This window comes from Haliotis asinina, chromosome 10 (genome assembly GCF_037392515.1).
Source record: "Haliotis asinina isolate JCU_RB_2024 chromosome 10, JCU_Hal_asi_v2, whole genome shotgun sequence".
NCBI lineage: Eukaryota > Metazoa > Mollusca > Gastropoda > Lepetellida > Haliotidae > Haliotis > Haliotis asinina.
In genome coordinates, this window is record NC_090289.1 from 10152924 (window position 1) to 10165433 (window position 12510).

Sequence of the window (12510 nt, forward strand, 5' to 3'; positions counted from 1 at the left end):
AGTGACTGTGACACATAAACTAGACAAGCTCGCAAGAATAGCCTTAGGGACTCGTATAACTACAGGAGTCTACAAATCATTTTCGTTTTTAATGCAAGGACACGTCATATCTTTGTGTTGAAAATAGGCTGAGAGATTGAAAACATTTGTGACATATAATAGCTACTATTAAACTCATTTAATAATCTCTTTCGTTTGGATCAGCGTCAAAAGAAGACGTTCATAAAATCAACATTTCCTCAACTGCGAGTCTTCAGCTCATGCCTGGCTGAATCTGTGAGAAATTTCGAGCATCCTTGGGAAAAAATATATCTATATTTACACATCCTATATACCTATCCTCTTTGGGGTAGTTGGAGACATATTGACATATTGCTTTGTTGTTTTGACTACCCAGCTTTTATATGTACATAAAATACTGTTAGACTGTGTTGGACAAAATAAATTAATCCTTAGACTATCAGTCCCATCTGATTCTATCTGAGTCCTCTGGTATTGATCCATGAGTCTATACTAAAAACCTTGGGCAAGTAAACTGGCAAAACAATCATTTTCATTCAAGTTCTAATTTTTCTAAATTCTGAGATATCTTAAAGCATTACATCCTCTAACTCCTCTCATCAGTGACAACCAAGCTCTTTGTACAAGGTTTATTATTTTGCACAGTTTTAATTAAATTAAGTGGGAAATTGTTAATTCAAATTTGGGAATTTGCACTGAGATTTGCAGCAGAGTTGAACATCAGCTTCAGACCAGGTTGACATTTCATCATGCTGATGTCATTACATCAATAGGGTGGTGGGGTAGCCAAGTGGTTAAAGCACTCGCTTGTCACGCCGAAGACCCGGGTTCATTCCCCACATGGGTACAATGTGTGATGCCCATTTTCTGGTGTGCCCTGCTGTGATATTGCTGGAATATTGCTAAAAGCAGCGTAAAACTAAACTCACTCACTTTTCCATTACATCAATACATGTGATTTGGATTGAAATAATTCTGCAAATGTCTGTTATATGGAAAGCTGGTATGTTTTAGGTCCTCCATCTAATTTATTACAGTTGAATATTTAGAGATGCCTGTCATTGTTACCATCTATAAATAGACAGGCTTGGTTAACTTCCAAAAGTTCTGACAATTCAGATTATTCAAGGATATATTTATTTTCTGAAACATTAACTTCAGATTGGCATTTTTAAGAAACATGATGGCCTTTACATGGCAGGATATAAAAAGGAGGATTTTCAGTATGTCTCCAAGGAGCTATAAATTTCTGGCCTTTTCATTCCTTCCTCATGCAGGGCAATGGGGTAGCTTAGTGGTTGCAGCGTTAGCACATCACACCACAGTCCTATGTTCTATTCCCCACATGGGCGTAATGTGTAAGGCCCAATTCTGGAGTTCCCCATTGTGATGTTGCTGGAATATTGCTAAAAAAATACCACAAAATCACATTCATAATCTAAAGCATAGGCTGAACTTACTTGTATAGTTCCAAGTAAAATGCAAGAATTAAATATAGCCACTTTATACACTTTTTATAAAATAAATGTTCACTTCAAACATCCATTTTACATGAGATGAATTTAGTTGAGGAAATAAAAATTACCTTGAGTCAAAAGGAAGCTGGATGTATGTTAAGTGAATGTAAACAGCATGAAATTAGATTAATTAGATTTCACACCGCGCATATGAACATTTATGCTCTGGAACTGACATATATATGACTTAACAAGGACCTAGGCACGTCTTCCTGTTTATGTCAGTAATGAGACAACAACATTGGTTGTCAAGGTGTGAAAGGAAAATACAACCATGACATGTTGGCAAGTGGATTCAAATATTAGGCAACTTAAATGTTTATTTATATGTGTCCACGAAACATTTCGAAAAACTTTAGACCCCTGTTCAACATGTTCAACAAATATGTACAAAGATGGAATAAATTGTTAAACTCGTCTCCCCATTCTGTGAAATATTTATTAAAACAAAATTTTTGGTATACGTTTTTTCACTTTTGTGGACTGATTTTGTTTTATAATCAAGACTTGGGAATTGGTACCTGCAGATTTTGTAGGGATAATTAATGAGTCACTCACTTACAGGAAAACATACCTGTGCCCTCTTAAAATGCTTATAAAACAGAATTTTAAATATGTTATGATGCTTATGCTATTTCCTGTGCAACTGGTTATGGATAGTTGACAGTGAAGAAGACGTCTGTTGAAAATCTGTTTCCAAATGAGATGACTTCTAAAAATCAACTGCCTAGATTTTCGAAGCTCTCTTACCGCTAAGATAGTCGTAAGTGCCACACGTTAACATTAACATACAACTATCTTAGTGCTAAGAGAGCTTCCAAAATGTAGGCTCAGTACTTATGGCAGAGATGTAATAGGAACAGAGATATAGGATTTCACAGGAATCACTGAGATTCTAAACAGATCTATTGATAGATAGAAAAATATCTCAACCAAGATAATGTTTTCATCAAACTGACACATTTCATATGTGTCAATCATGTGTCATGGAGATGTTGAACAGCTTGACAATGACAAATGATTGAATGTCTATTTGTTTTGATAGACAAACATGGGTGATGATGTGTAAAAAGCGAAGATCAACTTTAAGAACTTCCTTGAATATACTGATAGGTGTTAAATGTGTGCTAGAAATGTTTCTTCATTATGTTTTCAGTTGTATTTGCAGTTTTCATGACACTTATGTTGGACTGTGGACGCTAAACACAGTAATATTGCTGCTAAGGATATCATGTAAGTTTCATGAATCTATACACATCGGGGTAACCAAGTCAGGATTTGATATGTAACACGATAGCAATTATCACAACATTATTGCATAAATTTAGTTACATTTTAGATATTAATAGTTCATATTTTATGATTGAACATTTTTTTTATTCTAAGAGATTAAAAGTTCTAATTTCTCATCTTTCAGCATGAAAAATATCATTTATAACTTTCCTAACATCAACATGATACAATAGCAAAATGTAAACATGTTTATACTGATAATATCAAAACTAAATACTGATACAGTTTTTGAATGTATTGATAATTGTTTCATCTTAGAAAAAGTATCAATGCATTGATAATATCAGAACTAAATATTGATTCAGTTTCTAATGTACTGATAATTGTATCATGTATCAATGTGTCAATGCATCGACGTATCATGGTATCCCAATTTACAGCAGAATGAATTTATCTACAGCAACAGATAATCACATTCAGACCAAAAGCTGATACTGCACACAGTGATCGACACCATCAGATTATTGGCAGATTGAAATGGACCTCAACTCTGCTTTCAATACAGACAGAGTCACAGCGATGCCTGCATGTGCTTGAAACCGCTTCTAATCACCAAGACCTCTACTTGTTTTATGGACGAGACCGCTTCCAATCACCGAGACCTCTACTTGTTTTATGGACGTAGCCTACTGGGATACCCTGCTGCAATCTAACATGTATACCCTACTCAAACTCAGTACACTGGTCTGGCAAATACTTATATTTTAAGGGGCGAGTGGGTAGCCTCATGGATAATGCGTTTGCTCATAACTCTGAAGACATGGGTTTGATTCCCACCATGGGTACAGTGCGTGAAGACCATTTTTGGTGTTCCCCACCATGATATTACTGGAATACTGCTAAAAGTCACATAAATCCATACTCACTCACTCACTAGATTTAACTCAAATTGACAGCACCATACGTTAAAAATAACAATTACTGATTTCATTATCTTTGCAGATAACGAGTACTGGTGTACTTAAATAGTGAGGCCATGATATGATGTTTAGCCTCATTCAGTAGCTTTATGTCATAAATTCATATTCTCTACTTCATGTGAGAACAAAAACAGTGAACCATTTGTTTTCAAATATCAGACAGTGGATACTATAAGGGAGAAAGGGAGAAGTATGTAACAGGGGTTAAAAAAACAGTGGCATTCAGTGTCATGTAAAGTTACTTAGCTTTTCAAAATATTTTTGAACCCTTGTATGAGATTCAGCCAACTAGTAAATACAAGCATGTCCAGTGAGCAACAGCATGAGCATCAACCTACATAATAAGGATACAATGACATGTTAGTACCTGTTTACATGAAGACTACATTTAATGCTGCACTCAGCAATACTCCACTTCCATTACAGCAGTCTGTAAACGATCAAGTCTGGACCAGACAATCCAGTGATCAACATCATGAGCATCAATCTACCAAATGTGTCAATCAAGTCAGCAAGCCTGACCACTTGATCCTGTTAGTCGCTTTTCATAAGAAGCATGAGTTGCTGAAAATCAATTCTAACCTGGATCTTCAAGGTGTTTACAATAACTTAGTGATTGAGTGAGTGAGTGAGTGGGTGAGTGAGTGAAAGAGTATGGTTTAACACCACTTTCAGCAATATTCCTGCAATATCACAATAGGGGGCACCAGAAATAGGCTTTACACATTGTAGCCATGTGGGGATTCGTAACTGTGTGTTCGTCAGGACGAGCTAAAGCTTTAATTACTAGGCTATCCCACCACTCAATTTTTGCTACAAATGAAGACTGCCAAGACTGACACTGATTTACAAGCAAAAATATTTTTTGTCTCATGTTTTGATAGAATAATGCATCACTTCATCTTTTCTCTGTTAATTCTGTCTCTGTTGTATGAAAACATGAGGCCAGACCAGTTCTATTTGTTGTTTTATGGATTTTCGAGCTCAGACACTTAAAGGCAGGAGGGAAAAAAAAATAATAAAATCACCAAAGTAATATTCCTTCTATATAATAAAAGTAATTTAGCTTTGGCAACTTAAAAAGTGTGGATGGGGCAAATACAACCTAAAAGAAATTTACATTTTTGGCCAATAAAACATTAGAACATTATTTTTATTGCACAGAAAATAAGTTTTTATATTTTGTCTTACTCTTGAAAATATACGACCAGCAGATACATAAAACAAGAAATAAAACTAGTCTGGCCAGATAAAATATTTTTCAACTCACCTCTCACACAATGTAAATAATTTTTTAGTTCCTTTTGTATCCTATGGGCAACTTCCTGAAACAAATATATTATTAACTCAGTAACCATATCCTCAAGTTTAAATAACGTAGACATGAAAATGGCCAAACATGAAAAAGGCTGAAAACGAAGCCAGGGGTTTGTGGAGTCTTTTACAGCTAATTCACATTGCTCTAAAAACATTCAAAACGTAACCCAGACATCAATGGAAAATTCTCATGTTCCCTGAACTCTGCCTTACACATTTACAAGAATATTACTTTCATGATTTGTTTGATATTTGCCAACTCACTGAATATTATTAGAAATAGAAGTTTTAAGTGTGAGGGGACAAGCAGTAAACATTGTCACAATTCCTACAGAACTTAACCAATAATCTTGAATGATTCAAATTCATTTTCAGACACATACAGCAGAAAATCTCTGCCACACAGAATACAGGAAATGAAAAGACAGTAGATAGTCCTTGCTGTCAACAGTACAAGGATCTATAATGAAATGTAATATATGAATAATAAGGAAATTGTGTAGACTGTGTCTACTTTGTCACGACATAATGATAAAAATGATAATATTTCTGCATAAGTTTGTAAAGATTACTGTGTTGAGATATACAAGGAAAACGTTGTTAGTTAACTGATTGGCTAATAAAAATTTGACTTCGATGAATACATACAAAAAGTATTAATTCCTTGCAGATCAAACAACTAAACTTTCAAAATTGCCAGTGGAAGAGATCTTACCTGTTGCCTCTCGACTTTGGTGACATACTCATCAAAAGTCTCATCGTGTGTTCGTTCAGCACGACCCAAATTCTGTAATACCTGAAAATAAAATGAAATGTTGGTAATCGATGTTTCTAATATGTTGCAAAGCAAATATTACCATAGATCAGTCTGTTTAATAAATGGAGATTCTGATCATCTTGTAACATCGGTAATTGAAGATGGAATTGATCTTGATCTGCTGACACAGATAAAATTGACTTGAAGAAAGTGGACAGTGCAAAATTTTTTATTTCAAATTCATGTAAAAATGGAGACTGTCAAACTTCATAATTACACGTGCAGATATGGCCAAGTTTTTAGTAAAACGACATTTTCAGCATTGTTGCCAGGCTTGAAATCAGATTTTCAATCTGTGATCACATTTTAGAGACACAGTGACTCATTCATACAAATTCTCAGCTCAAAGTATTGCAAGTTCAACAGATGTTGCAAAAAATAAAGTTCATAACAATCACACTATATCATGATATATGGTTCAATGGCATTCATAGTCAGGTGAGCTAAAATATCACAGTATGTTGCTATGCAAAAAATCACTGAATAAATATGATAAGAGGATTTCAAAAGAAGTCACAACAACTTCACTTTGATGCTAAATGTGTTTTAACACATAAATCACTTATTGAAGTTGTGACGGTAAATACATCATGAACATGATCACTGAAACACTGGGTCAGGTGAAGTGAGTGGGTCTGACACCACAAGAACACATAAGCAGATGATCTTTAATATCAAGTTTCAAAAGAGTTCTTGGCATTGTTTTGTGCCTGCTTGACCAGTGCCTGGCTTGAAAAAGACAACTTAATTGAATAAAATGGTTTGCAATGGCTGTCAAAGAGGTTCACAACACATAAGCCGACGATCTTTAACATGAAGTTTCAAAAGAGTTACTGACATAGTTCAGTGCCTGCTTGACCATGAAAAGGGCTATTTAACCGGTCTTCAGCACTCCATGCTTGTCAACTGGAACCAACAGTACAACACTCCACTCAGCAATATTCCGGCTTAAACTCAGCCTGGACTAGACAATCTAGTGATTGATCTTATGAGCATCAATCTACAAAACTGGAATACAATGAAATGCATCAACTGAGTCACAGCATTTGGCCATCCAATCCCATTAATCACATCTGGAAAATGCAACAAGCATGGCTTTGGTTGCTGAGGACCAAATTGAATTTTTTTATAAAAAATTAAACCTCCTTTGTCACATTATTGGAACATAATGACAACAATATGTATTATAATACAGTGATGTCATACCATACTGACTACTATTAAACCAAATTCTTTTGAGATCTCCATGTATTATCTGGAAAAGTGAGACTTTTAGAAAAAGAGAAAATGGGCACTGGGGTAGCCTAGTGGTTAAAGCATTCACTCATAATGCCAAGACCTGGGTTCGATTCCCCACATGTGCACATTGTGTGAAGCCAATTTCTGGTTTCCCCCACCATGATATTGCTGGAATATTGCTAATGGCAGCATAAAGCTTAACTCACTTATTAAAAAATGAAGCAATAATTTTGAAACAGACTGAAAATTTGGACTGGGTATTATAGACTATTATAGACAAAGCTATTTCCACACTATACAGAGTTCAAATCTACAGGAGAAAATGAAAATAACTTAACAAGTTTAAATAACATAGGTTTCAGTAGAGAAAATTTAAGCCATCATGTACTACATCAGACTTAACACTTTATGAATATGGGGTATGGTTTTAGGCTGCTTTTAGCAATATTCCGACAATAATGCAACAGGTGTCACCAGAAATGGGCTTCACATGTTGTACCTATGTAAGAATCGAACATGGGTCTTTGGTGTGAAGAGCCAATGCTTTAACCACTAGACGACCCCACTGTCCGTTATTATTTCATGAACAAATGACAACATGATTTGACCTTGAGGAACAACAACAGTTGAGATGACTTTCCATTCACTGAGTGCCAGCCATGGAACATTTCACGTATTAGACATGAAAGTTTGAAATGGACATTAACCAGCCAGTTTCCCAATAAACTTGACAATAACCAGTAATCCAGCTACTAACGTGGCTGCCTTTAATGCCATTTTCTGCCTATAGGAACTGTCCGAGGTACCAGATGTTACTGGATAAACCATTCACATCAAATCTTGTTCTATCGATCAGCTTCAAAACAGCTTCCTATTTTCAGATGCAGTTTCAGATAGTCTGTGGCATACATAAAACTGTGTCGGAAGTCAAAGTGTTTTAGGCCTTATTGTAATAGAAGAATTTTGACATGTAGCCACTAAATAGGATTCAATGATCTGACAATATTAGACCAATGTTAATTCAATTAGATATCCTGCTTCAGATGGATGATGATGATGATGATGATGATGATGATGATGATGGCGATGATGATGATGATGATGATGATGATGATGATGATGGCGACGACGGCAATGATGATGATAATGATGTTGGGCAGTGTTTTACATGACATCCAAGCATGCTTCCAGTAGGCATAAATGTAGAGAATGGATGCACAATAACAATTCACTGCGTTCAGACAAATGCAAGATATTATTCATGGTACCTATATGAAATTTATGACTTAGCTAAGTGTTTGGGCTGTTTCTTTAAGCACAGTTCAGTGCATCATTTCATCAATCAGAAATCAAAACATACAGTTCTCAATACTTTACTTCACAGAACACTCATATGAACCTTTATGACTATTAACTGGAGGCAAGGGTCCATGTTTTTGAGCTGAAGTAAAACTGTGTAAGGTGTAGTGACACAGGGTTTAATGTTGACATAACTGCACTACTATGTTGACAAGTAAACATGTGAGTTTATGATTGCTGGCAAATGTTTACTTCGGTCTTATGGTGCTAGCCCAATGAGATACCTCTCATAGTTTATGGTGAGTGAGCTTAATTTCACGCTGCACTCAGCACTAATGATGCATGCTCTACTCAGACTAGAATAATGATGCCACACAGACTAGAGGTCTGGTTAAAATAACTGATCATCAGAAATAAGGTCAATAGCGAAAATCATAAATGATTATCGATATGAAAATTGCATCATCAATAACATCGTAATTCAACTTTTCTGACAGAAGAAAGTTTTAATTTCTCAAACAATATACAAATTTAGGATTCTATTCATGGCCTGATTGTAAGGTATGTTCAGGATGGTGTTTTGTTAATAGTCCATGCAAAACATGTCACCATTCACCTGTGCTGTGAAATATATTCATTTCTTTCAGACATTTTTTGCATTTCTGCTCGACATTACATCTCTGATATATGTTGATAATCAATCAATATTGATATTATATATATCGCTACCTATAGCCTGTTTGCAGTGAAAACAAACTGATGAATTTCACTTTTTAGAAAAAGTGAAATTAAGAATTTTACCTTGCCCACTGAAACTTCTTCTTCTTTTTTCTCTTTACTTGATTTACCTTTTGGTTTAAAGTGAAATTCATTGGTACGTTTTCGCTGCAAACAGACTATAGCCCTACTGACCAGTCCATGTTTTATTCCTTCAAAGGCATGGTAGAGTACCATTTTAATATTTTTACTGGCAAACAAGGATAAGCTGAGCAAAGACCTGACAAGTGACCTGTAATAGCATGTATAAGTGCCGCCCTTGGCACTTGCCATCAACAGTGATCACGTGAGAGTCCCATGAGCAAGACGTGTGCAGCTACACGTGAAGTCAATTTCACCATCTTGCACTGCACATGCACTCGATTACATCTGTTCTACCATTCACAAAAACCATTGAGATGGTCAATAATGAAAGAAAAAGTTGATTTACTTCAAACTTTCCATCATGAATTGTAAATTTTACCATTGTACGAAATTGTCACATAAATATATAGTACATATGTTAATCATTTACTAATACCAAACAGCTGTCTTATATTTGAACACTTTTTTGACTCCACCAAAAAAGTTGTTTAAGAAACTATCATCATTGAAAATGCAAAAGTTGTTATCTGTTGAGGTGGGGTCAAACTGCAGAAACGGAACAAACACTACCTCGTTGTGCACGGGATACACATGCTTGATAAAAAATGAAGTTGAATGCTGATGTGAACCAGTTGATGATTCAAGTGTATGATTTTCATCATTCATTTCTGACTCAAACGGAGTGTAGACACAATACACCATGTTTGAAGGGACCACAGTTCTGGGGTATACTGACAGATCATGTTATCCATGCTTTGTGACAGTTTATTGCTGGATGTCACTGACTAAGCAGGATGAGACCTCATTATTGCATACAACTGACTGCTTGAGAAATATTGACTTGTTTACGTGACTGCCATCTTCGATATCTCCTGGGTATACATTCTGATAAATCTCCACTATATCCTGGATGCATCTATAATATATGTCTTGATGTGTGTCTAAACATGTCTTACTTCTTAAACATGTCTTACAAAATAAAATTTTTCAGTAAATGATACCATAATAGATAATGTTTTGTTGTTATCTAATCTTGAAACATTGATTTATAGTCAATACGTGTAGTTAATACCTTTGTTAAATTTCAGTCTGAATTAATCTCTATTGAGTTGCAATGTGCCAAATAAAACTGATCTGATTCTAGGGAATATGAAAGGATTTCCCAGAAATTAGGTCACTTGTGTTTGCAGTCACTTGTGTTTGTATTCTCCAGTGGAAACTCCAGTTGGTTTAACATCTCACACCAAGTTTAAAAAGGACACTTTTCCAAAAATCATTTATACTACCATAAGTGTAATAGAAATTTGAATATTAGGGTCCAGATGTCAGACATATTTGACATCTATAAAACAACTCAAGGATATATTCTGTCCTTCACAATGAGCTTCTAAAAAAAAAAACAAGCCTGACAAAGTAAAAGATATATTGCCTACAAAGTAAAATTATTCTTTAAAAACATGATTGTTTTGACATCATGATGATAATGATGAGAACTGATAAAGTTGATTGAAAAATTCCACATCCTCCAGGAGTGTCAAACAATGCATACTGAAGTTTGTTTATAATGTCAAACTTTATGTATATATTACCTTTGTGCCTCTAGTACCCATCCCTTGGAGTAGACTTTAGCAAAAACTATCTATTAACCAGCCCACAAAATCACAGAAAGGCCACATATGTGTCAGCATGACCATGAAACACATAGTTCACAAAATGTAACAAGAGCAGCACTCATCTATTCACCTGGAAATAAGATAAACAAGTTGCTTACATTTCTTCTGGCACACGTGAACCATTAGCATGTGGATTTTGAAATTTGGCACTTTCTGATGGTCAGTTCATGTTAGTTTGTCTTATGTTTTGGCATTCTGAGAGGAAGCAGTAGTTGCAAAACGTCTGGTTAGTGAAAGGTTGACCGTTATAAGTGAAGTGAAGAGTTGTGTTTTTCATCACTTTTAGCAAGATTCTAGCAATATCACGACAGGGAACAACTCATGTGGGAATCAAACCCTGCACAGCCATGATCAGCGATCATATCAGCCTCTATGCTGTCACCTCAGTCTGGTTTAGAATTCTTGCTTGGGTCTGTTATTGAATCTCAATAGTGGAGACTGAACTCAGGTCTTTGGTGAATATGTTTTTAAGGCTAGGTTACCACCCGTCTGGATTAGAAATTTCACTAGAGGCTATTAATGAGACCTTGTGGTCCAGCTTGCATAATTGATGCAAGTCGTCACATCCTTGGTAAAATAGGCCTTCAGCATCCCATGCTTGCCAAAAAAGGTAACTCTGCTTGTCGTACGAGGCAACTAACAGCATCAGGTGGTCAGGCTCACTGACTTGGTTGACACATGTCATCGGTTCTTCATTGCGCAGATCGATACTCATGCTGTTGATCACTGGATTGTCTGGTCCAGACTCGACAATTTACAGACCGCTGCTATATAGCTGGAATATTGATGATTACGATGTAAAACTATATCATTACTGTAATGTTTGGTCCAGACTGGATTTATCACAGACCTCTGTCACATATAAACACACTGCAGCATTAAACAACAGCACCAAACAAAATATATGTCCCTTTATGTTATCTGTATTCAGGCTACAAAATGTCCCAAATTTATTTCAATCTTGAACTGGACTGAATCATGAAATTTCTACTTCTAAAAGGGCCATCATGGAGGAAGTAGATGCACCTCCGTCATTCACATGACAATCAGGAAACAGAAAACAAAGCTGGAACTCTGTTACAGAAGATATCCGGAAATGGACACATTTTTCTCAGAAGTTGTTGAAATTTATATCACAGACTAGTTTCATAAGCTTCTAAGGTTTCAACAGCTACTAAGTGCAAAGAAATATGACACTTGACATATCTCCAATTCAAATCAGGCAACTCCAACTGCAAACACCCAAATCACTTCAGTAAATGCAATATAAATATTATCACAATCATGTTTATGTGAGTAAACAGATAAACAGGAGTAGCACAAGGAGCTGCCGATAATACCGAATGTCAATACCTGGTAACAATTTCTAGTCGGGTCATCCAAAGAGTATCGTCACACCTGATGCAGAGCCAGATTGGAGTGTTTGGACACAGAAGTGTAATGTCAAAGTTTACACACTGACTTGAAATTCTTTACATTTTGACAATGTGCCTTCAGACTGAATGATCACAAATCTTGATTCTCAGGAATCTGAGTCCCAGCCCTCTCCAATG

The 12510-nt window shown here is 35.7% G+C and overlaps 1 protein-coding gene across 1 annotated transcript in view; it reads right to left on the bottom strand.

The window, feature by feature from the left end:
- Nucleotides 1-12510, bottom strand: part of LOC137298931 (myc box-dependent-interacting protein 1-like) — a 64191-nt gene that overhangs the window by 32001 nt on the left and 19680 nt on the right. The window contains exons 2-3 of the mRNA XM_067831315.1: nt 5784-5864; nt 5022-5076 (exon numbers count right to left, since the gene is read on the bottom strand). Coding sequence (XP_067687416.1) covers nt 5022-5076; nt 5784-5864 — 136 coding nt within the window. The remainder of the gene's footprint in view (nt 1-5021; nt 5077-5783; nt 5865-12510) is intronic.